Below are 27,310 nucleotides of genomic sequence, written 5' to 3'. Positions count from 1 at the left end.
TAAGCACAAAATGTATATAAATGTAACCCTCAGCATCCTGCCAAACTTCACTGTCTGTCAAGGGTTTTATCTGAGCAACTCCTCAAACTTAGAAAAAATGCTTCTTAATTGGATTCAGTAGAGCCTACTTGGTCTCACTGTCAAGGTCGATTCATAAAAATAACTTATCTCCCCACAGTCACTATTGTGAAAGGTATCAGTTGCTATATTCCTTTAAATGTTACAGAAAACAAGGGCTATACCATGGCACTGCACTCTGAATAAAAATACTGTGATTAGTTTGTAAAAGACTTTGTTGTTGTTGTTTCCACACATTTTTATGGCATTTCAAGTGGACATTGTAGAAAAGAGAATCTTGGTGTATATATGTTGTGCCAGGGAGTCAGTTTTCTTTACAATTTGATACAGATTAAGTGTGACTTTATTGGAATGGGTTATATTTTTCTGAACTACATGCCCAAAATACTAAGTTTTATGTTTGGTTGTTTTTCTGTGTGTGTTCCAATAAAGTAATAATGGTGAAGCAAGATTTTTAGGAAACAGCATTGGAGCTACATTGGAGCTATCCAATGTCACAGGAAAGAAAATAAAAAATTAAAAAAAAAAAAAAAGGAAAGAAAAAAAGGAAAAATAAAAGGACTACAAGGCTATCATGACAAGCCATTGAAACAGTATCTCAGCTCACAATTATTACAGTTGAGAACTGAGAACTGTAGATCTAAGGTACATCCTCTGAAGGTATTCTGTAAAAAAACTAATGGATCAATTTTAATAGTTTAAGATGGAGAGACAGTTTTCATGAAAAGTATTCACTCACTGGTAACTGGGTATTTCAGTCTTTATCAACTTTTTGAATTTTCATGTAAGTATCGTTGCTTTATTTACAGTGCTAATATAATTACTGAGTAGGTAGTAAAACACAAATATTTTGATGATTGTGAAGCTGTGTATTTCATCAGCTCTTAATATAGCCTGGAAACACATCCATTTATAAAAATGCAGGGGTGAGTGCCTGTAAGAGCAAAATTAATTTTGCTCAGTCCTTCCTCCTTCTTACTATCAAATCAGAACTAAATAATTGAAATAGGCTTAATAACTATTCATTAAAATCTTGCTCTAAACCATTTTAAGACTGTAATACAGAGATTAAAATATCAAGAACATAGATTTGTCTAGTTTCTATCTACAGAGAAAATATAATTTGAGTGTGTTGGTATTTTGCATAGAAGATGCACTATACACATTAACACCATGGGAGTCATTAAAATTTACTGTGTTGAAGGAAATCAGTCTCTGCAGTCAGCATCGTGTCTCCATGTATAAATGTACATATGACAGCCTTGAGAATTAACAGCTGAGACAGCAGACTCTAATTAATAAGATAATAAGGCTGAGCTGATTTACTAATCAGAGGGTAGAGAATATCAGTTCAGGCATATACCTACATAGAGAAATTATTTAGAGCAAAATTAAACTCCAGCAACTGAATTCAGCAATTCAATAAATTTCAAAGAAATTTAATCTCTTTAAATAAAAAATTTACATTAATTAACTTTCTCATTAATTTTGTCCACAGAAAGTTACTTTTCCAGTAATTCTAATTGCAATTCTCATAAAAGTAGTTATTAAAAACTATTTTAAAATATAAAGATGATCTGAAAGTTCTCACAATTTCCACTTACAAAAATGACTCACTAAATGAGTTACAGTGCTTCTGAGCTATAATCATATTAAATTAAATCCTCATTTTCTATGTCTTTCCAAAGAAGGGAAAACATTTTTAATTTTATCAAAAAGAGAAAATAATTTCACAACATAAAAATTAAGAGAAGACTATAGAATAAACTTTATTGATATAGGCAGAGCTGAAACAGTTCTCTTGACAAAGTTAAAAACACTTTATCTTAGATTTTTTTTTCAGTTGTAGCTACATTTGCTGAATCACTGGGTCTGATTTTTACAGAAACTTCCAGCAGACTCGCATTCTTCCTATTTTTATCTTATTTTGTTGTGGTTTTGTTTGTTTGTTTGTTTGTTTTCAGATAGAATAGTTCACACATTTGCAACCCCAAGAATACACCAAAAAGAAATCATTTTAAAGTGCTGAAGAGTTTCATTAGACAACAATTGGTAGATACTTTGATGAGTAAGAAGTAGTTATTTAAACCAGTGATAAAAAGCAGCTGCCCCATAAAGTTTTTTAATACTTTAGCTATATTTAATTATTAATTCAAGTAATAATTTAAGTAGTTTAATTACATTTAAATATAATTAATTATGATGGGTCAGTAACAGTATATACTATACTATTCATAATCCTAAGGAAAAAATGGACCTTTTAATGACCATAAAATACTATATTCTTGAATTAAATATTCGAAAACTTTGGTATGTAGTTTTAATTCATTTAGCATAGTACTGCTAGCCTCAGAACACTAAGACTATAAACACCTCAGTTATGCAATTTGGACAGACTCTTCTACTTTCTTCTTTTCTTCATTAGTAATTTAACTTCTATTCCATTATTTAAATGAACATAAATTAGATCAGTCACATGTCAGTGTCACACTTTGCAGATCTTCAAAGCCTTGTTTTGCAAAATAGTATTAAACACCAGTTTAAACACCTTAATCTATACTTTTTCTGGAGCTGGAAACACAATCCAGGCTTTAGTATAATACCTTTATTAACTGTTTTTCTGTAGAGAAGACACTGTTCAGACATTCTTGCAGAACTTACCAGGTATCTTTCTGAAGAGACGCTGACTAAAATAAGATCATCTCCAACACGCACTTTTTCTCCTTCTGATCGCTGCTTGGAAGCAGGATGGATGGTCCACCAGCATGCCTCACCTGTATCATTATTAAATAATAAGAGAGAAAGAAATTAGAAAGAAAGTGTCTAAGAGTATTGCCATTACTTTTAAAGTTATCTCAGTCATAAACTTTTGACCCATTTTTCAGATGGGTAAAACTAGTGTCCATGTGTTTTCTGTAAGTAGTATCAACCTTGCATCACTATCCTGCCAGAAACTCAGAAGGAAATAGTACACCCATGTAGAAGTCAGCAAGACCTCTGGAACAGAAATTCCAGAGTTGAGCAAAGAGGAGACTGTGTTTTCTAGGCAACCTGGTCCAGGCTGCTCTTGCTAAAGAAGTTCCCTGTCACTGTTGTTCCAGGTTCTGGGAAAGAAATTGAAAAATTTTCCTCTCAGAATTAGAATCGTAGAACCAAAGAATATCCTGAGTTGGAAGGGACCCATAAGGATCATTGAGTCCAACTCCTGGCACCACACAGGTCTACCCAAAATTTTAGACCATGTGACTAAGTGCACAGTCCAAACGCTTCTTATATTCCGACAGGCTTGGTGCAGTGACTACTAGGACAAAGACCTGGAAAAAAAAAACATTATTTACTTATTAATACTGTTCTAAAGATCTCATAAATCCAAACTGAATTATGTTCTTGCACTCCTAGTGACATTTATTGTCTGTAATCCCCTAGAATATTTTGAAATACTAAAGTCAAAAATTTTGTTCTATTGATAAACTTGTTTTCAGATATACTTCTTGCAGGGAAAGCATGCTTTTTAGAAAAAAAAATAATTTATCTTGCAACCACTCAATTTTTGCTATTAGTGTTGTCAATCTTGGCTGTAGGCAATGCTTTAAAAAACAAGTAAACTTCTTGTTTCTAATTAAGCAATTTGACCAAACTGATGACATCGTAAAAACCTGTATCACTCTTAAAAATATAAAAAAGAATCCAAATTGTCAGCAGTTCTAAAACATTAATAGAATCTTTATTTAAAATAATACAAGTTTAAATTTTTTTCAGCAGAAGGTTCCTACTGGAATGACAACCTCGGAATGACAATTCCTTTGGAATGAGAACTATTAGAAAATGTGAAAATAAGATATTGAAAGTGTAAAAGATGGGAATATTAGCTTCTGCTTCTTTAGTCCTTAAAACAGTTTTAAATTTTATATGATTTATATGTTTTTATAGTTCCCTGTTCTGATTTTTAAACTGAAAGTATTTTTCATTACATTGTCTTACACTAGTTTTTACCTGTTGTATCCTCTTGCAATCCTACATCAAATGCCAGCTTATCCATTGAAGATCTAGATGTAGACAGGCAGCATAGATACTAAAAGAAAAAAAGCACGCATAACTTTTTCCACTCATACTCTAATCCACTAGAATATAAAAAGCAATCAACCTGATAACATAACAGTGATTCTTAAATTATACCCATTAGTTAATACGAAGAACATAAATGCCTGCTAAACTGTATGGCACTCAAGGAGTCTTGACTAAGATATATGATCTAAAGTTCTCAGACTTTATGCAGGTTATATTTCCACTCAAATGAGAATAGCAAGAATGGAAATAAGGGAGCTGGTTGCATCAAAGTTAGCTCCATAAAGCCTCACCCACAGTTCAGCAGTTTCAAACTGATATTCTTCTGACAATTGAAGTGTAATGCTTCTGTCCAAAACATGTGCATGAAGGAATTTCCTTTCCCATTCAGTTTCCAACATATGTTCAAGTTGCAAGCCAGATGCCAGCTGCAGATTCAGTCACAGCTTATGCAATATGCAATATCCAAGGGAAAAGCAATGGGAAATTACCAATTCAGCATAGACTGACAACCAGAGAACTCATCACTATGGAGCCAGACTTAGTTTCACCACTTTATGCAGAAATGAGTAGCTTCATTTCATATTTCCAGGCATCTACCCTTCATATCAAAGAGACATTTTACCGTTGGTTCATGGAAATTTTTGTAAATAATTCTCCTGATACCAGAAAATAACAACGGCCGAGGTACTTTCAAACAATTTTCACACAGTAAAAAAATGGTTGCTGCTCCAGCTCCTGTTACATACCATGCCACTGTAGGAATGGCGCAGCAGGATTGCATGCCCATAGAGTAGTGTTCGATGACCACCACCTTGTGCAGACTGAAAGATAAAAAGAAATGATATACTGGCATGTTAGAATAAAATGAGACCTTTTGCAAAATAAATAAAAATGAAAGATTAAGAAAAAAAAAAAGTCAATCTCTGGACAATCTGTATTTGCCCCGTTACAGAGAAGATTATTTCTTGATAAAATGCTGTTTCAGAGATTAGTTCAGGAAGATAGCTTTATGAATGTGTTCTCCTTAGTTTTGATTACCTCCAAATATATTGAGTTTTAGTCAGAATATAAGTCCTTGGGACAAATTTTACATAGAATCTGGAGAAGTGATTCTAGATGTTCTTGACTTTTTCTATTAGAAGTCTTCAATTAACAGATGATAGAAAATGCTTTCTTTGTAGCAAGTCACCACTTTGGTATAAAATATACTGTAAAAGCTTGAATCCTTTTTCCTTCAGCTGAAAGCAGAATGCTTCTAGAGAACAGCAGCTCTGATAAACTTCACACTACCCTCTACACCCTTACGTATTGTTAAATCTCTCCTTATCCCCTCATTTTCCCCTCTAAAATACATGCTTTTCTATACAGTAGGTATGCCAAGGGAGATTCTGAAGTATTGTCCCTGCTTTGTATGAAAATATAAATGATATATCAAGCACAGTTAAGAACACCAGTCTCCAGACTGCTTGGCCCCTACTGTTTAAATACTATCAGAACTCTTTCTCTACCAGGCCACACAACTGATCAAAGTCATCCAGGCTAACTCAAGAGAATTTGGGGGTTCAGAAAATTTGGAAATCATGCCCAAGTAAATGTTCCTCTTGAGAAATGCGTTTGTTTTTTTTTCTCAAACAAATTAAAGTAATAAAAAATACTTTTATCACAAGACACTTTTTCTTTTTTTACCCCACAATATTTTCTTTACAGTTTCTGTTTACCTACAGTCAGTTTAACCTCTAATAAAATAATAAAATAATCTTGTTAACTACAAGCAACCTTTCAGCTTCTGCAGAAGATTTATGAATTCCTTAACCTGAGATGCAGCTGACTGACACTGGTCAGAAGCAGAGATTGGCTGCCAAGACACTGTCAAGGTCTTAAGTCCACATTTCTATGACAGAACACTGCAAGCAACATTATGCACATCATGCTGTTCAAGCAGCATCCATTAAGACCTGTTTCTAAATCTATACGTGACAACTGTTCTCTATATTTTATCCTCCAGAAACTTGAGATTTACAGTAGGACTTGAAAGACTTTCAGAATTTGTAAACACTATAGTCAATAAATTGAGATTGAAAGCAGAATATGGCCAATTCACACTGCTTGTGTGAACTGTGGTTGCGTGGCCAGTTCACACTGCCCATCTCCAATCTAATATTTCTGCAGCTGGAATGCAAGATTAATTTGGAGTCATCTCATTATTTAAATACTGTTGCTGAAGCAAAAGTAATTTGGAATACAACAACAAGCAATTGGAGCTGAAGAGATCAGTATACAAAATTTTTAAACAGATTTCGAGTTCAACACACTGTTAAAGATGGGAATAAGAATAGACTACAAAGAACTGAGTTGATTAAATTCTTTTAATCTGATGTAAAGAGATTGAAACAAAAATTTAAAAAAGAAATAATTATTTTCCTTGTTTTCTCTTCTTAATACACATAAGATTAAAATGCCAAAAAGAACTTTAAAATCACAACATACAAGCTATCTAGCAAAATGTGAAAATGGTGGAAGCACCATCACATGACATTTATAATTGGTTTGAACAAAAATTTATGTATTTTAATGTGTGTACCAATCCTGCTGTAAGATGTCATACATATCCTATACATATCCAACAAAACCTTTAGATCTGTAAAATCTTGTATATACACAGCTACCACAGGTACAGACATATAATCACCAAAATGAAAACAGGTATTTCGGTTAATTCTCACAGTCAAACTTGTGCCATCGTGCCTATTTCTGCATTGCTACACATGGAGCCATACATAAGAGGCTGCAGGATAATTACTCAGGGTGACACTGAACAGGTGTTTTGGAGCCATTTGTGCTTCTGGTAATCTCACTTGTGTTGAGAACTCTTAATGACTAGTGAATACCCTTGGCATCCAAGGAGATTTTGAGTCAAATAGCCATTCCCTTTCCATTCTTTTCAAGAGACTAGCCTTATTTCCACTAGGTAAAAGATTTATTAGACCAGTGAGCACATGAATGCAAACCAGTGCTATTTTTTTCTTTGTTGACCTTTCTCCACAGGTGTACACAATCCCAAAACATAAAGGAAAAAAAAAAAAAAAAAGAAAGCTATGAGATTCAGGGATATACCAGTGAAAGACAAAAATATGAAAGCGTGTACTCCAACAGGATAGTTATTTCAGTGTTTAGTGCATGTGCAGACAAAGCTTTCATGACATTGCCACTTTGCCACTACTTGGAACTATAATGCTATAATGCTTCACTAATCACCACCGCAGTTGCATTTAGGATGTAGCAGTTCAGACAATTCTAGTCACCCAGGAAAGCAATTTCAACATACCACCAGTAGTGAACGTGTCACAACGAAACAAGAATTTAGGTACACTCTCTAGAAAATCATACAAGGTAACACAGTGAGTTTTTAAGAATGATGTAGTAGCTTTTCCTGCCTGCCAGATCTCATTTCATGATGATCCTATAGCAACAGAATGGCACATGCTGTAGGGAAAATAACAGTACAAAGACTAGATTGTAAGCAACTATAGTTTTGAAGGGGTTAAAAAAATGTAGATCAATTGAAAAAGTAAGCTACAAAATATCAGTAGTAAATCCTTAAAAATGCAATCCATATAATTGACAGTAGTGGTAAATTACAAACATTCCCTTACCCTAGCATTTCCTCTGTGCCCTAGACCTAGCCACAGGAAACACTAGTCCAAATGGCCTAGATGGATCTTAGGACCACTCAATATTGCTCTGAATGGGTTTCTAAAAATACTACACAAATGTTTTCATGGTACTGAAATTTTATTACAGCTGAGAGCAGTTGTACAGTAAAAGAAATAATGTATTCACTACTTTTCTTGAAACATCTTCCAAGGCAAATACTGCAAGATAAAGTTAAAAGTTTCAAATATGGCTTATAATGGTTATTTCATATGTATCCTGTAGTAAAACAATGTCTTTTAAAGCACTGAGTACTTATACTTCATTAAAATGGAGCAAGCCTCTGAAACAAACCTTAAATTTGCACTTTATTTCCAAAGACAATTGGGAAATCAACTCTGCATTGAATTTATTCTTGTGACAAACTTAAAATGCTAACAACATCTTAAAACTGCAACACATAATAATGGAACTATGACTTCAAACATATCAATTTGTAATTTAAAATGAAGATATTGTTGACTTGTTTTTAAACATCTACCTGACAAGTTTGGATGAGGGAAAAAGCTAACTATTTCTAATGATTATGGCAATGTAGAACTAAAAGCAGATGCTGGAGACAATAGTACGTCAAACAGGAGACACCTATATTTCCATAAAAACACTTGCAAATATCACTGTGAAAGTATTATTATCTACCAAGAGAGTATTCTAAGATTCATGAAGCGGTGTAGTTTATTTCTACACAAACATTTATACTGTTATAAAAACTATACAACGAGGAAACAAATATTCTCTTTAAATCCAGACATGAGATTTAATTGCATAAAACAGACACATATAAGTAAACACAGAATATCCTACAATTTCATGCTTTGAACCCATTGGGGAGTTGGTTGAAAAGAAAGAAGACCACAAAAATAAACCAAGAAAAAGACTTACTAATCATCCTGCATCCACTTCTCAAATTCCCTTCACTTCAAATTCATTTGCTACTGCATCCACTTCCCTTCCTTAGGACTCACTTTGGGGCTGTCATATTTCTCACTCATTACTAGTCATTGCATTCTGAAATTGTGTTTTGATCTATTAGCAAGATAACCCAAATTGTAAATGTGAGTGCAATCACAAGTATTGCTTAGAAAAAATCATCTACAATGAATTCTGAGAAAAAATATATGTTAGGCCCTGGATTATGCTGTTCCTGGTCAGAATCTACCAATGTCCAGAGATATAAGGCTGTTGACATCGAAGCCTTTTTCCGAGAGGCTGATAAAATTTGTAATAATAATTAGGAGACTAACACAAGTATTTGACCTGAAGTGGTTCTCTAGAAAGAAAACTGAGTATGTTTGTATGAGGAACATTTGCTTTGTTTATAAATAATTCTTTGGGGATTCCTACATTAAAGCAAATTAAAGGCTGCCATTTACTAACATGCAAGAGAGAAAGAAAAACACTGGAAGACTGTGGAATAAATTTATCTTGCAAGCTTTTGAGTCCTTACTCATGTGAAGGAAAACTTCCATGGTAGAATTAGCAATAAGGTGACAGAAACTGGAAAGAGAGTGTAGGGAACAGGGAGGAATGGAAGGGAAGGAGGTGGGATGTCTCATGCTTTAAAGGCATTTCAATGTGGTTTTACACACAGATGTTTCCATGTTGTTCCAACCTTTTCTGTAAAGGGGGGGATGCTCAAAACAATACTTCCATAATAATGTAAAAAATATTAATTCCGTTATTAATATACATTTTTTTCACCTGCTATACACAAATTTTATCTGAAACCAGCAGTGAAGATGCAATCCTGCAAAGCTGACTTGAATTGGAGACCACCACAGATTAGCTTCTATGAGACCTCCTACTCCCCACAATTATATCAGTGTCTAACATTTTTCATGCTGAGCCCAGCATGATGACTTATGATAGCTTCCTTCTAATACTAGGCAACAGCAAGCTAGAGAACACAGGAAGGCTCCTTCTCTTAATACCAGCATGCTCAGTAATAGCTTACAGATAGATAAAAGAGCTGCTTGATGATAAAATGCAAAGACTTGGGTTAATTTTGCCTAAGGAAGCTAAACAGTCAGTGGAAAGAATAAAGCACTTTGGGCAGTAATTCGACCCACCTAAAATGTGAGTCATACTTACACAATACCTACGCTTCTGCTTGTGGTTTCACTGGAAAATTAGGATATCTGTATCTCTGGGTCAGGCACTTCAGTTTTGTGGGATGAATACTCATCAAAAAGAAAACCCTAAGCAGTGATGAATTCAGAATGTGTAGGAACAGTCTGAGTCAGTGCAGAACTCATGAAGTAACCTCAGAGCAGAGATAGAGGGCTTGAGCGAATTTTCTTTCCAAAGTAACAACAACCAGGCACAGAGGCCCTGAATTCCTCTACCTTAAAACCTAAAATGGTAATGAGACCCTTCTGTAATTAACATCTTCTTTGGGCTGCCATTTCCAGTGGCTGGCACCAAACCCACAGCATATAGTTGCTTAGAATTTAAAGATGCAAAGTGAATCGATTCACTGACAGGCAGCATTGTGGTAATATATTCCTTCACCTCTCTCATATCCAGTAACAGCAACATTGAAGGGCAAATTGAAAACAGTCTATAACCTCTTCCATTGCTTCACTGTAGCCTATACAGCATACTAAAATGGAATAACAGGAAGTTTAACCTACAAAGATATTATATGTATTCTAGTCTTTACACCTTCCTTTTAAATCACTACTTAGGCTACTTTTATTCATGGAATTCACTACAGAACACTAAGTACTGCAAAAAATCAGGTAGGGGGATTAGTATAACTGATAGCTCTGCTGGTACCTGCTCTTCAATATGGATGGCCACTGTGACAAACAAAACAAACAAAACCAAAAAAAACACCCCGCAGTTCTTTTATTAACATGGTCAACACTTGCCTCCTATTTTGTGTGTTGCTCCAAGCCAAAGAACAGAAAAAGGAGCTAAGCTAAGCTCCACAGTATGCCTTGTTTTCAAAGCCGCAGTACAATGTGTAACTATACTTCATATAAATATCACCTGAATAAATCAATTGGCTAATAAAAATCATGAGCATGTCTTACTCAGTTAAAAACACAGAGATATTTTACTACCTGTATTAAAAAGATTAGAATAATTGGTCATGACAACAAACATTTCTGCCAGCTCCATGCTAAATGACCCCAGTTTCAATAATACTGACTTGTTGGAAGGCAGAATAAACAGCCACGTAATTAGAAACACTTCAGATATACCTTGTGATTAATATTTCCAACACTACATTTATATTTCCCTTCCCCAGTAATGGGGAACTTCACATTAATGAGAAGCAGTTATAACAGTGAAAATAAATCAAAAATAGATAATATTGATCATTTGTTTCCAGCCCTCTGTGTAAAACAAACATTTATATATATGGTTGAGGTAATACTGCCATTACAAACTCCTATTTTCAAGCATTTAGAACAATTTGGGGAAAAATTGCCCAAGAGGATAAAATTTATCGATTTCTTCCTAGCCTAGTGAAGATTTCCCACCTCCTCCTCCTCCTCTGCAGAGGAGATGGAAGAAATTAATAAAAATCTGCCTGGCTATTTTAGAGCTAAATAAGTGGAGGAGAGAGGCATTTTTCACAGGTTAAGGACTGTGCAAGATCTTTTTCTGTTACTGTATGATACGAGGAATATGAGTCATCCTTGTCACTTGAGAAAGAAACTCACAGATAAAGTAGAAGACAGACAGCCAAGTGGGAGGAAAAGATGGATCAGCAGAGGAGTCACATTAAGAAAACTCCTCTGACATCATTAAATTCAGCCCTTAAAATAGCACTGCTTATCTAGCCCTGAATTCCTCCCTGGTGAAGAGTGACAATGAAGCAAGCAAGAACATACCACAGAACTGCAGGCTTCTAGGGATGAAAATCGGTAAGCAAATCATTTTAGAAGATGAATTGGGAACACACATTGATAATTAAAGGCAAAAGTAAAAAGTAGATAACCAACGCATCTTGGCTAAATCACAGCCAACTATTACAAATGTCAATTATTCAGAATGCTTGGAAGTTCTCCAAATAGCTTGTCATAGTCTTAGTAAAAGGGAAAACAAAACAAAAGGACACAGAGAAGCAGAGATCCTGCTCATTGACCTGAGTCAGCAAAGCGCCAATGACACTCATCCCAAGGGCTGCCCACTTGCCCCCACTGAGCACCATCACAACAGTAGTCCTGTTACAGTAGCAGCAGAGTGCTATCCCCACTTCGCAAAATGCCCACGTGTTTTACTGGAACTTCTGCTATTTATTCATTGTCTCAAGATTTCACATTTACCAGACAGTGCTGCATTCTCACTGAAAAGGCAAGGATGAACTGAGAATTACAGGTGCTGGCCCAGCGTCCTGTCTCCACTGACAAAAGTGCCTGCCTTTGGTGCATCATGACCTAAATAAACCAGAACCTCAATGCAACCTAGAGCCACTGTGGTTTCTAAATCCATATTTTTTAAAAAAAAATCAGAGCGTTCTATTTCAGTGAAGGCAAGGTAGATGTTGATGTTAAAAATAAAGAAAAATAAGGAAATAAATGAAATTGTAGGAATTCACAGAAAGTACAATACTAAATGTTTAACTTGCTTACCTTCATCATAAATTTCTGTAGAGCAATGACAGAGGGGGAAAAAAAGAGAAAATGTGAAATGAATATTTGCTTTCAGGTGCTTAAAAATGGGATTTGTTTTCCTTAAAATAGTGAGTGGGATACACAGAACTACAAACCACATTTAAAAGGAACATTTATCATTGCAATTAGCATAATTATAGCTTGTGCTAGAAAGCAAAACAGCTGCTCAGAACAAGGCTTCATTTTTTATGCATAATCTCAGATTTTTTACTTTAAATTATATAGCACATAAAATTCTTATCGCTTAAAGATAAAACACAGTACAGGTAAAATAGATGCCATACCTGACCATCTTTAACTACTTGCTCTGCAGATTGTTTCTAAGTTCAATCAAAGTTATAAAGTCTGGCATTCAAAGTGCAGTGCTGGAGAACACCAGCATTGTGTTAATTTATCATATCTAAATGCACAGTAAGTTAATAAAATGAAAACGCTAGTAATATTTCATGCAGTGAATTAAAAACAATGAAGTGCCACATTATTGATGTCAGAGAATTATGGAAATTTTGAGGTTAATTTTCATAGAGGTCCTTAAGAATAAAAGCAGAGTTTTGTGTTAGGTTACATGCAGTGACCTGATTTTCTCTTCAAGAGGCCTAGAGCCACTCTTTCCTCTTTTGACCTCATCAGTTCATGTTTTGATTGCTGAAATGTTGAAGCTAGGGACTGAAGTCCAGCAGCAAATCTCTATGCCATGTAAAAAGAGTCTAACTGGACAGTCTCCAGGCAAGACTGGGTGCTTTCATTTCATACATGCTTTAAACACAGAAAAACAGAAGCATCTATTCTCAGAGATACACAAGATGTTCTGGATTATAAATAAATAAATAAATAAATATGGTGTAACCTACTGATGTCAAAATGTTCTTCTCTTCTGGAAAGTTTTCTAGTTCTATTTAGTATTTAAACATTTGGAAACAAATTGAGCAAAACTAAAGATCAAGCACCTTGTCCACCACTCCCCTAAAGTGATTACTTAAAATACATGCATAGATCAGCAGTGTGATCATTTTGTCGTTATTATTTATTCCACTTCTTGTCCCGATATTTTGTTTGCTTTTACTGGGTGGCTCCAAAAGCTAACCAGAACTCTTTGTTCAGCTGTCTACAGTGCTCTGTGTGCACAAATTCATTAGTAAAGAAACCAGTTAATTACATAATTAATTCTAATATAATCTTTCCTCTATCCATCAATACTGAATTTCACTTGCCAAAACGTTCTCTGTTTATCAAGGAGATTATATCCATCAAAGATCTCTTCTGGCTGCCATTCATCTATGAAACTTTACTCTGAAAACTACACAACCACACTGCTTTTTCATGTGACAAGTACATTAACCAACAGTCCCTCTGTGGAGTCTGTTGTTTCTCTTTTTGATCATTTATTTTAACCACTTGTTTATAGCCTCTTAACTAGCTTCAGATTAATGTAAATACTTTATCTCTTCCCCGATTACTAAAATTACACAGTGGGCTCTTATGCTGGATTTTTTGGAAAGCCAGAATTAACAATTCATTCTGTTGACATATTAAATGAACTGTAAAAAACAAAAGAAAACCACTATTCATCTGTTTGCTGCTGTCCTGTTGTGTTTTTTAGAGTTACTCTGATTCCTTAATAATTTTGAAGATGATTTACATGTCATTCTAAGAGACAGAAAGTGCCATGAACAGTTCCCCCAAGCCAGAAACCTTGAAGGATAACAGTGGGTGAGGGAACTCTGAACACGTATCCACTCATTTACCTACTGCCTCAAAACTACCAGGGGGAAAAATACTCTAAAAGTTAACTGTTGGTGTAAGAATGCTTTCTCTTCACAGCAAACACTTAAATGCAAGTTATCACCGTGAAAGTGAAGAGAATGCTCCTGCAAAACTTCAGGCCAAGTTTGAGAAGTTAATGCCATGAACTGGGATGGTCCCAGCTGCCTGGCTACAGTCAAATATACAGGAGGGGGTTCCAGATACTCCTGTCACTCCGTTTTACAAGAAAGTTCTCCCATGTTTTTAAATCAAATCCCTTCTTAGGTAAGGAAGAATGCTCCCTTTCAAAACCATTAACTTATAGATTGGGTGGAAAAAAATAACCCCTAAAACAAAAAAGACAGAAATTATGCACTTTAGGCGTGCAACAGGCTGTTACACAAAGCACTGCTCTAACTCATCCTGTGCAGAGGAAGAACCTTCTGCTCCTCCACACTTGCTCTCTGTACCTCAGGATGACTGTGCACATACATTTCTGGATGAACATTTGCAATTCAGAATGTATACTTGAAAATTAAACAGACAGATCTATAACTTGAAATTTCTTAATGTCATTCTAATATCCATCACCCCTGAAAGGTTTTGTTCATGAAAGATTGATAGCAAAGTGTTAAAGTGATACAGACTGATACAGTCACTAAGTACAATAAATGATTGTTGTCCACTATTCAACTACTTGGCTAAAAGTAAAAGAAGAGATCAAATTGTCATGATCTATTATTTTAGCTATACATAAAGCTCCTACTCCCATCTGTGGAGCTGCACAGCTGACAGCAGAGCTTGGTCATCTTTATGTATGAAACTCTACTTGCTGCACATCCTTACAAATGATATAGATGTATGTACTATCCAGTATGACATGCTATAAAAAACACTAAGTCTTAAGAGTTATTAAGGAAGAGATTTATATGTGCTAAGTAGATTTCTACTAGTTGTGTAGACTACAGTCAAGGAAGAGAGGCATTTCTGGAATGGGATTCAACTGATTTATTAAGCTGGCATTTTCTTTAGGATGGGACCAACTACACAGGAGAAGCTTCTGATTCTCTTCCTTGCTACAGCTATGAGTCAAAATGACTTGCTAATCCTACACTGTCTACATTGAGAATGCCTAAAGCAATTTCAATGTCTGAAGAGATGACCAGTTCTGAACTAAGTACAGAACACCTACACTGTATCAAACACTGAAATTCAAGAATCCACTGGAGGTTCTCTACTGAGCATTTAGAAGCCAAGAAGCAATGTAATAATTGGACTTCTGATGTATTTCTGGGCTACAAATAAAAGTCTCTGTGTGAAATCCCATCCTACTGAAATCAATGCAAGTCTGATGACTGAAAGTACTGAAGACAGCATTTCACCTCTAGAATTCACTTGTTCAAGAAAGCAGAAAGTGTTGTGAGTTTTACATGTGCCTGTTTCACTGACATTAAAATCTTCTCTTCTCAAAAGTTATCCTGAGAGGTAAGACTGATAATTGAATGCAACTGAAAACTGTATAATCATATTCAACTGATTTTAAGTCTTCAGCTGCATATACTATTTGATGTTTTGGAGTCAAATGCCTGTGTGAGTGCTTAACATCACACGAATACCATGTCAGCAAAGGAATTAAACTCAGCATTCAGCAGCAGGATTACCTCCATGACTTGGACCATGACTTCATAAAAAAAAAAAAAAAAAAGAACACAGAGAGTGAGAGAGAGATATCTTATTGAAAAAAGATTCTGATACTTATGCCTTTGCAAGATTTTATATTAGATGATTAGATTTTAGGCACATCACATCCATCATTCTACCCATCATACTAACCATTCTTCCTCTAATAGAAACAAATAAAAAGCTATTGAAGGCTTATTCAAGGGCACTAAGGATGTGCTGATAATGCAAATATTTACAGCTGTTGGGGGCTCTTGTATGATTTGGCTCTTTAGAGGACTTATGGTTAGCACCTCTAACTTATCTTAATTTCACTTTCATTCTTGGGCTCTCTGGCTAGACGAAAAGAGAAATAATAATTAATCTTGAGTTTTTGAAAGAAAAGCTGCTGAGACTAGTTTTGAAAGCCTCAATTTAGAGTATACCTTTCGTACTATTCTTGTAGAAATTTGCTTACAAACAAATGTCAAATCTTTACAAAAACCTATTCAAAAATATGGAAAACAAGTAAGCAAAGTAGACATTTTGCTGCAATTCACAGTACTACACTGCTTGAAATTCTCAGATCTGTAATATGGACTGCAGAAGAAATGCCAAGTAAATCCTAATACGCAGCTAGAAATTCTACTGTTGTATTAAAAGAATAGAAATTCTTTAGGCTGGTGGATCAAATATTTTTGTGCAATCAGCATATTTTCCTACTTCAAAAATATGATAACTCTATTTAAGTAAAAGAATTCAGTTTTAACAAAAAATCTCAAAAATTGTTTTCAAGTCGTTAGATAATTAATTTAATGATTGAAGATCACAATGATTACAAAGCACGGATGTGCAATGAATTACTTTAAATGGTATGGAAGACATGTTATAGCAACTATTTCTTTCCAATGAAGCTTTGTTTTGTGACTCTCTCAAAACTCTACAATAATCCCAGCTTGCTTCCTCCAGTCAAAATCTACTTAGAAGTTACTGTTATAGTTATCCAGTCCACATTGTCCTCAAAGCCAGAACTTAGAATCATAGAATATTTAGTTCTTTTCAATCCAGAATTCTTTTCAATGAAACAATTCTGAAAAGTCCCCACAGAGTGTTTTCTTATTCTGCAAGTTTCTCTTTTCCAAAGAAACTGAAATTTCCTTATACCAGGGGGTATAAACAGCTAATGCAATAACTACTTGAGGAGAAAAAGAAAAAGATTAACCTTTACCTCCATCAGAAGAGGTTCCTCTGTCTCTTTATTTAAAATCCTACAATGATATAATTAACACAGCTTTGCCAAAATAATTCACCAACCATATGTAGGCAAATGTGTAAAAAGGCCAGGTTTTAGAAACCATGGATGCCCTAGAAAATTGATATTCCTAATGTTGAATTCTGTTACAGTGCTAAGCATTTCTTTTTGAAGTCAAGACAAATTCAGGTGCTTTTATGAGAATAGAAGTCCTTTAAAAATCAAGCCCTAAATGTAAACACCACCTACTCTAAAAATCTGGACAGTTCCTAAACATTTCAAGCTAATACCAATTGTTGCTAATTCACAGCAACAGACATTTTAAAATTCTTTTGCTTATTTCATAAAGATATTAAAAGAGAAAAAAATAAAGGCAGGATGAAAGAAATTCCATTTGCTATGCATTATTCAAATTCAGCTTGTTTCACTACTGGTATTTCCTCTGTAAGCAAAATACATTCGGTGTCTTCTAACCTTCAGTTTAAATTCTGTAGCGCTCTCTGATCAAATGTGTTGTCCCCACCCTAATAGTTTCACTAAAAGCAGAAAAGCCCACTTTCAAATATGAAACGGGCAGGACAGAAAAGGTAAACCCTGCTTCCATTAGATTTTATGTTTTGCAAGATACCTGAAACTAATCTGTTTGATTCAGCACTGAAGCAGACCTACAGTCCTCACAGTCACACCTGTCAAGATACAAAAGGAAAAAGCCAAAGGTTCAAGGAATATCTCAAGCCCACTTAGTTCTTACCTAGCTTCAATGCCCTTCTTCTTACAGTATAATAAAGGCTTGAGGACAGAATTACAAGAAGATTCATAGTAATTGAAGAGAGGCACAGCAGAACTGGAGTAATTCATTCTAAAAATTTCACCAGCAGACTTTACAGGTTGGAACAGCTCAGAAGTGAATGAGTTTACCTTTTTCTTTGAACTGTGTGAAACTGCTTGCAGCAAGTTCAGTTATTAATTTGATCAGTAATTTGGCATGAAGTTTGTATAACTTTGGCTCCGAGCTTGGGCTTCAAGTTGTCCACACATATATAGACCTAAGTGAACAGACTTGCATTAACCTTGTGCATTCTACACTGGAAGATGACTTATGGAGAGATACATGTATTAAAATGAGGTACCTGGCCTCATTGACCATGTATCAGCTGTTATACTGTTATACCAGCTGTGCAATAGACAGCTTTCAGTTGCAGTCTAATAACTGCTTTTAAAATGCACCTTTCAGTTTTGCATGTCCCTGTAACGCATCCTGGATTAATTCAGCATGTACATCTGCAATCCACCATTGGCTGCTGGGAACCCTCTAGAATTACAAAGAGGGCTAAGAGCTGCCTTACAGAGCAGATCCAACCTGTATTTATGCAAGTAACATTGTATTTTCCAAGTACATACTCTTTGAAGACTTCAGTTAAAAAAGAAGCTATGTAAGAGTGTACCCAGCAAACTCCTGGCTCACATTTTTTTCACACTTCATGGAGTATGCAGCCAGGTGCCTGTAGACTACTCAACTTCCTTATTATTGCTGTTTTTTCCTCTACAGCAGAATTGTTAAGACCCACAGACTCCAAAAATTTAGAACCAAGCTCTCTTACTTGTAATTAAAATGTTGGACAGCATGAGAAGATAACCTGACCATCACTATAGTTTAAAAAGCATTCCAAATCAATTCATATTGTTTTTCAAAAATATGAGATTCACAGGACACAGATAATGCCATCATACTGATCCAATGAACTGAAATTAACACTTAACAACAGTTGCTCATTTATAAATATTATAAGAATTTTTATATTATATGTATTTATCCCATGTATATATAGTCCTAATATAGATAATTGGGGATATATGAGAAGAAAGTGTGCTGAAAAACCTAAGCCACCTTTTTAAAAATGTACTTACCTATAGGAGTCTCAAGCAAGCTCTAACCTGAGTCACCACTATAAACATGTAATAGTCACAGATTCAAGTTTTATAAAGTCTAGCTGAAATAAATCAAGACCAGCATTCTAGCATTGTCATCGGCCATAGTCCAAATGACATCTGAGTGGTTTCTGGTCATGTGCAGTGCAAACTAGATACTAAGAAGTGGCAGAGGCCTTTAATGGTCCAAGTTTTCAGAGAGGATTCTAACTTTTATTTTTTTAATGTGAACAAACAGTTCTACACACCACTAACTCATACATATGCTGATGTTACAGATTATGTTGGAAAAAGACATATGCAAACATGTCCAATATGGGGAAGTTATATCAGATGCCCACACGAATATGCATGGTATACACAGACACATTAGGAAAGGCCTTGGCAAAACATCTAGCAGAGAACTGTGATTTGACTTTACTTGCTAAGATCTGTGAATTATTTTTTTTTATTCTGTAGCAGCTGTTCTCCATCTTTAAAGATTTAATATATATTTGTTGCAGCTAGATAGAGCATTACACATTATTTATCAGTATTAATTATCTTATTGTCATGCATTTTAGGATTACATAGTCTATACTGGAAAAGACAAGGTGGGTTACAGAATGGAGTAATAACATCAGACAGCAAGGCTCAAAACTGAGAGGCAAGAATCATAAGTGTGCACTGCACAATTCTAAGATCAAATTAAAAGAGATAAAAGTCATTGTGGTAGCATGAAATTTTGTATTGAAATTCAGGAATGACCAGATCCTACAAGGCCATGCATTTGCCTCCTTTTTTGAGCCAAGCAAGTTGAACATTCATGAGCACACAGGGTATCAAAACAGACAAATTAGACTCAGTGGCAACATGAAACATTTGGGATCAAGCGAATAAAAGACAGAATCACATACCCATTTTTCCACATCAACTAGCTGTAGAAAGAAAAAGCAAGAAATCAGTAAATCTCTTTCTTTAAATATAGCATATCAAAGTTTATTTTGAATTTAACATTTCACTTTTTCAGAAATGTATCCAGTGTGAAAGAAAATATATGAGTAGAAGCTATTCTTCTGGCATTCCCTCTTTAAAATGTCAATACCTCACTTTTTCCTCTTTATTTTATGGAAAGCGCTTCAAATTCTGGAAGTTCAAAATGTCCATCTAAATATCAGACAATAGACAGCAAACGAAGACTGATGCTGAATTAACTGCACATTGTATTCTGTGCCAACTGGTCAAAAATACAGAACGCAGTTTCACACAAAACATTTATCCATTTTCTCTTGAGTAAAGCCCTGCCCTAGGTGAATATTTTTCATTCTAAAAGACTTAGTGGTGGCTGCCCAAGATTTGTCAGTGTAATGAATTCTAGAAGTATGAAATCTAAAATTAGGGGACAACTGTCAAACCCGGACCCTACACAGCCTGCAGCATTAGAAAATACCTTGCACACGAACAGAGAACAAAGCATCAAAATGTCATTCATTTTTCCTATGGGGAATGACAGAGAATCACTCTGAAAGCTCAAGATTTTGTGTTAATAAAACTGTCTTAGGGTTCATTAAGTAAACTGCTCATTAATGAAACTGATTTTAAATTACTCTCTCTAAAAATCTTTGCACTATCATATAGTCTCAGCCAGGATAAACAGAACTAGAACAACTTAGCTACTAGAAAGGCTAGTATGGCACTAACTATTAAAAACTTAGTTGGCACATCTGAAGTAGATTGGTCTCTAGATTTAGCACAGAAAACATTGCAGCATATCAAGACTCCTGTGGTTTTACTGCAGGTACACACTGACCTTTCCTTAGCAGATGCCATATACAAATTTAGCAATAATTTAAGAAGGTAGCTTAGTGCAAACAATGAGCAATTTTCAAAACCAGCAGTATTTAGATTCCAGCTTACTTCTGAAACTATTGTAATTCAAAGCAACATATTGGGTTATCACCTATTAAGATAATTTTATTTGAAGTAAACTTCCTCACTTTTTCAATAAGTATTTCAATTAAAATGGAGTTTTATATTTCATATAGTTAAAAATATTTATATATTGTTACGTTCTGTTAGCACACAAAGTTTAGAGAATACCATGTGACCTGCCAGCTAATTAACATAGTAATTAACATGATAAACTTATAAGCATTTGTTAACTTGACAATTGCTACCTCTCTTCTGAGATTTAGACTGTATTTAGATTTATAATAGAAATTCTGTGAGTTTTATTATCAACTTCAGCTGCAGGAATCTCTTCTAAAAAACACCTGGAGACTTAAAATTGATGCAATATAATAAGAAAAGATATAAGATATTTATAAGTTAGAAAAGCAGGCAACGGTCTAAAGCATAATACAGACAATACAACTGTGATGGCTTAAAAAAGGAACAAGAAATAGCCAAGTTAGATTCATGTACCTCATTTATTTATTAACTTGGTTTTGATTGACCTTTTGTTCAAATTCCACATGCACTAAGAACATAACATCACAAACAATTTGACTGTGTGACAATGCTAGAAAACCTGCATTAATTCATGTTTTATTGTCTTGCTTTGAGAAGTTCTCTTACTGTCCCAAAATTTAAATGAATAGGGCAGCCACAATTGGTTTCAGAAAGAATCCACTCAAAGCTCAATGTGCATTACCACTTGTACAACCAATTGCCTTACAAATGCTGAACTATTTACTTTAATGGATACCAGGTAGCTTCAAGAGTCAAGCTTCAATTTGTCAAGTATTGATAAACTGTATATATTAAATCTGAATTTTTATATCCATCTTCAAAGGGAAGTATCAACAAGCTTTGGTGAGAGGGATAGAAACAAAACACAACAAACAAAAAAAAAACAACTAACCGTCCCTTCTACCAAACCACATCTGGTCACCTCCCTCTTGGGAGTAGTTCATGTTCCTTAGACTTGGAATTCCCTGTTCGCACCATAAATGGCTCCACTTAGGCTTTGTTGACCTGTTGACTTGTTAGGAGGGATAGATCTTGCAACTGGTCTTGGAAGGTTTGAACTTCAGAATAGCTGAGGGAATAGCAGTAGGGGATTGCCAGTCACCTCCTGAAGTTCCCTCTCACTGTGCTATCTTACACTATCATACCATCATTAATTGTAAAAAGCACAGTAGATTCTGCCTTGTGCCAATAAATCCAAATCCATGGAATTCAGCAACTATTCCTCTTATGTCTAATCTTCTCTCCTGATCACTAAGATCATATTGTTTGAAAAAAGAAAATGTTTAGGTATGCATGTACTAATTTTTATCTTCTTTTTCATCTTTACAGTATCTCCTTCAGTAGAGGAAGCCAAAACCATCTTAAAGCATATATACCTCAAATACAGTATGCTATTTTATAACATTTTTTCCACGTGGATCTGGGTACTCAGAAGACTTCCCCAGAAGAAAAAAAAAATACACTGGATAAGATTAGATATCAAAATTTAGAGGATTCATCGCCATCTGACAGTTCTGAATAGAGAAAATTATTATCCTGCTACGAGAACATAAGAGTTACCAAAAGAGTGAAAGATATAAGGTCTCTAGAATTTACTTAGTGACTGTGGGCAACTCATATTGCTATAATTAATCATTTTAGAGAAAGCTACCAAATTCTATTCAAATATCACACTTCACACCAGACAGTAGTGCTTCATGATTACTGAAATGGTATGGGACCCATACCATAGTACAGACAGTGCTATAAGGAGAGAAATTGTATTCTAGTATTCAAACATAACATCAAAAGCAGCATTTAGAATTACAAAATAATTTATCTTCTTGAACTAGATGTGAGTACAATACTATCATCTTAACACTTCCCATAAAATACCATATAACTGCACAAAGAAGCCCTCCATGAAGAACACATAGCCATGATTTAACCTTTGGCTGTAATGCTAATCCAGAAAATTTGGAGAATGATCTGCATTTTCTGACTTCTCTTCAGAACTATGTAAGAGCTCCAATTTTTCCAGACAAGAGTACATGTTAAATTCATTTAATCCAAACTGGGGACTGGTTTTCTGATAAATTTTTAACTGTGATGTGTAGATACCCAACATTACATTAACCAGACATAAAAGCCAGTTAAAACAGAAGGAATTTATTTCTCTTCTCTCTCTTTTCTGCTGTCATAAGGAGCCATAAACAAGATGGAGAGAAATAAAGTGGGACTTTTCCACCATTATGAGGCACCATACACAAACTCTTTTTTTTTTTTTTTTTTTTTTTTTTTTTACATTTTGACATGACACCAGCTTACATGCGCTGAACATGCGCAAATATAGCAACATTCATTACGAGTACACAACACTGGAAAGTAAGCTACTTTAAGCTGTGCAGAACAGCCTACCATTTGTAACTCTGGCTTCTATATTCTGTTTTCTTTCATCTGCCTGAGCAGCACGCAAAAATATTAAGGACCTTTGTTCCACACCATATAGGAGAATCTTAGCTGAGTAGAGCTAATCACATTATCTACAGTTATTTATGACAACTGTAACAGATACATTGTCATGATCCACAGATGGGATTGAGACCTGAAATCTCAGTGAAGCAATGCATTCCAGCTAGTGCATGTTGTATGCATGTTCTATGCTTATACTAATTTTTCTGAGCAGAAACAGGAAAGTCTTACGAGAAAAATATGCTTTGGTGTTTGGTTGGTTTTGTGTTTTTTGTTTTTCTGTTTGTTTTTTCCATTTCGTTTCTCAGCTGTGGAAATAGAACTTGTAGCAAAACCTCTGTCTAATTCTAAGTAAGGTGGGAATAGCTGGAATTGAACTACATAGATTTCAAATTGAAATGGTCTTTGTTTATGTTACAACACTTAACTATTTTCAGGGCCCACCTTGATTTCCTGAATTTAATATTCAACAAGGTAACTGATGATGTGTCTTCTCTTCCAGTCCAGGATTGTAGGTATTTGTCTACAAGACTCTTAAAAAGCTGTACTTGTGTGTCTGTTTGGTTTAGGTCCTTTTCTGTATGCAGCCTTTATCAGAAAGTTAACTGTGAAGAGAGAAATTAATTTCTCTTTCTCACAAAGTCACTTTCTACTGACCATCATCCTGGAAATAAAACCTTGAGCACATTAGAGATCCAATGGTTATAGTAACACCAGAAGAAGGCCTGCCATATACCTCCAAACCAGAAAACTTTTCTGGGATGACAAAATATTTTCCTTTATGGCATAGATCCTCATTCCAAATACAGCACACTCAAAAGAAGAATATACATATCAGGCTGGAAATATTTGCTTGTCACAGTTCTGTGATATGAAATAGATAATGATTTTATTCCTATCATTGCCTTTCCCTGAGGATATCCATAATGCAAAAATACTGTGCCTGCACTCCTTGATTTTTTCCAGTACTTACACTTGATCAAAGTGTAGCTGATCAAAGCCAAGTCTTATTCCTTTTGTGTCTTACTTGAAATGGCCTGCTAACAATCACATCTGATACTAAATAAGGTGCACTGAGGAGAAAATGACAGTATTTGCTTTATCTGCAAAAGTTGTGCACTTTTTTTTTTTGTATTTCCTGTACTCCTGTTAGTACTGCGGCATCGCTAAAATATCTGAGAAAAATCAGGATTTTATGTAGAATAAACCTCTAAATTACATCTTCTTGTCATAGAGCTTTCTACTTGTAGCTTATTTGTCCATCTGCATGACACAAAGGCTCACACTGCATGAAATGCTTTAATCTCTTCTTTTTCTTCTTTCTTTGCAGTAAGAAACGTTTACGTTATACAAATTCAAAGTTTAGAAGGGCAAATCTTGCAATAAGGACATGCTAACACTGGTTGCTGGACATAACAGCTCCATCTCTCTTCATGACACACCACTGACTGTGTAGGACTTACTAAAAGAATTTCTGAAGAAAATCACTGTCGCAGAGTTTTGTAACTTCAGTGGGTTATGCTGGTACTTGTAGGCAACCATTAACCTAATAAAAACAATCTAACTGTAGAAATAAGAAGCCATAATTCACATATTTTGCTCAAAACTTTAATCAAAAAATAATTCTTGTCTCACTGCACCTATAATTTGTCAAAAGAGAAAACATTGTAGTCAGTGCTAGGAAATGAAAAGAGCCAAAACCCCTGGCTCACTTCTGACTCCTCCTAGATGAGGACAGGAGGGTCTCCTAGCAAAACTTAAAACCTTTTTAGCCTGTCATATTTAAAACTTCTGTCAGCTTTCAGATACTGCATTAACTAGGGTACTGAACTGTGAACCAGAGAGCTTAAATTGTCATGAGTGCATTTAACTCCCAATCTTCAGCATTTTTAAGGACGTACCTTAAGAACTTGACTTATTCATTAATTAACACTTATTAAGAGAAAAGGAGTGTTACCTTTTTCCACTGGCATGGAAATGGGATGGATTTACACACACACACAGCTGAGAAAATGAAAAGCTGCCAGCTCTGTGTGTTATCTTGTTGATTACTAATACAAAGTAATTAATGAACTCAGAGCTCCACAGTTGGAGGTGGAAGATCTGTATTCAAAAATCCACCAGCCACTGTTATACTCCTGAACCACAATGCCTTCCATCCCTTTCTGCAGCACAGGAAACCTATTCAGCTCTGTGAGGAAACACAGGTTTTCCCTGTTCCTTAGGAACACACCAAAAAAAAAAAAAAAAAGAATTATGGATGCAAGACACTTGCATGTGATGATTGCTTCACACATTACTCTTTGGATCTGTGGAAGAGGGTTGTATTCTGTTCCCTTCAGCAAAGACTATCCCACACATTAAATTAGACAGCAGTTTGCTGGTCAGTGGCATGGAAAAATAGTTTTATTAAAACAAGGCACCAGAAGAAGTGATTAATCAGTCGTGACTGTATGATTAGATGGGAGTTAATGAGCTCAATGCAATTTAGCTGGAACTCTGCCCTAACTGATGGGTATTCACAGAAAACATTTTCCTGAAAAATGAAGCTGTCAAGTATTGGAGTACAGGTTGTGAAATGAAAATTTTTCACCTTATAGAAACAGTTTAGATTAGAATGCACACATGATGTGCACAACCAAATGCTTGCATCCTGTTAATAAGGTCTGACATGGATTTAATGAACACACAAATCTGAAAAACTCATAGCAGTAATTACCATGCTATGTAATATAGCATTATATATCCACAATATAGCTAAGACATTTCACTACAAGTTAATAGATGTATTTGTTTTATTGTTATTTTCTCATAATGTCCTGAATTTATTTATTTTTATCTTTTTTTTTCAGTGCTTCTCTAATGTAATGACATTTGGATCTGGAATTGGATTTTGGAAACAAAAGGAAAAAAAAAAAGAAAGAAGAAGAGAGACAGGCACGCTGTGACATCTAGAGCAAAACAATGACATTCTGGAACTAATGTTACTAACGGAGGAAAGAAAAGTCAGACACTAGTGTCGGTAACCAGCCTGTAAGCTGATCATTCAGCTCTATTCCAAAGTTAAGGTCTTCTGTCAGCAACAGTAAGGAGACAAATGCATGAAAACTATTAATCTGACAGATGTGAAAAAATATGCAGCAGATCAAAAATAACAGCATAAATGAAGGAAATAAAATCTATGAAAATAATTTTGAAAAAAAAAAAAAAAAGAAAATAAGAAAAAAGAATTATTCCAATGCTAAAGAAACAGATATCCATCCTTTGTTACTGTACCTTGAAATCGGTACAAAATCAGTGCATCAGATTTATATTTTAAAGACATTTAATTCAATGTGTACCACTCTATATACTAAATGCCAGCTGAAACATTCATAAAGGCAACAGAAGTTGGTTATGCCAAGCTGAAAAAAGCTAGGCATTTACTTACAGGCTTAGATATTCACTTAGAGATGAGTGAATGTCATGTCTCTGTATCTCTCCCTTTAATCATCACTGTCCTGGCCTCCTCTTTAGGAAGCACTTTCCAAATTCCAGCTACAGTAGGGTTCCTTCACGTGCAGGTCACACTGCCTCATGCTTTCTCTCTGAATCTGACCTCTTGATTAGTCTAATCTTGCCCACAGTCTGGACTGATCCAATAAACCAAAAGCAAAACAGTAAAATGCTGGAAAAGAAAAAAATCTGCTCGGAATTAAGAACTTAAAGGACTGAAAGTTTCCTTCATGAGATGCAATTAAATCTAAAGTAGATAGATAAAAAAGGAGATTACTAAATTCCTAGTTGTTTTAAATACACTCAGAATAATCATGAGAAAGAATTTAGGAAATGCATCCCACTG

General features: G+C 35.0%; 1 protein-coding gene across 1 annotated transcript in view; it reads right to left on the bottom strand.

Moving 5' to 3' along the window:
• The window catches only part of RYR2 (ryanodine receptor 2), a 314,450-nt gene that overhangs the window by 248,077 nt on the left and 39,063 nt on the right, over nt 1-27,310 (bottom strand). The window contains exons 4-8 of the mRNA XM_050709825.1: nt 19,965-19,985; nt 12,444-12,458; nt 4,893-4,967; nt 4,072-4,150; nt 2,740-2,852 (exon numbers count right to left, since the gene is read on the bottom strand). Coding sequence (XP_050565782.1) covers nt 2,740-2,852; nt 4,072-4,150; nt 4,893-4,967; nt 12,444-12,458; nt 19,965-19,985 — 303 coding nt within the window. The remainder of the gene's footprint in view (nt 1-2,739; nt 2,853-4,071; nt 4,151-4,892; nt 4,968-12,443; nt 12,459-19,964; nt 19,986-27,310) is intronic.

The sequence above is a fragment of the Cygnus atratus genome, chromosome 3, assembly GCF_013377495.2.
Source record: "Cygnus atratus isolate AKBS03 ecotype Queensland, Australia chromosome 3, CAtr_DNAZoo_HiC_assembly, whole genome shotgun sequence".
Classification (NCBI taxonomy): Eukaryota; Metazoa; Chordata; class Aves; order Anseriformes; family Anatidae; genus Cygnus; species Cygnus atratus.
This window is presented reverse-complemented; position numbering and strand designations above follow the sequence as displayed.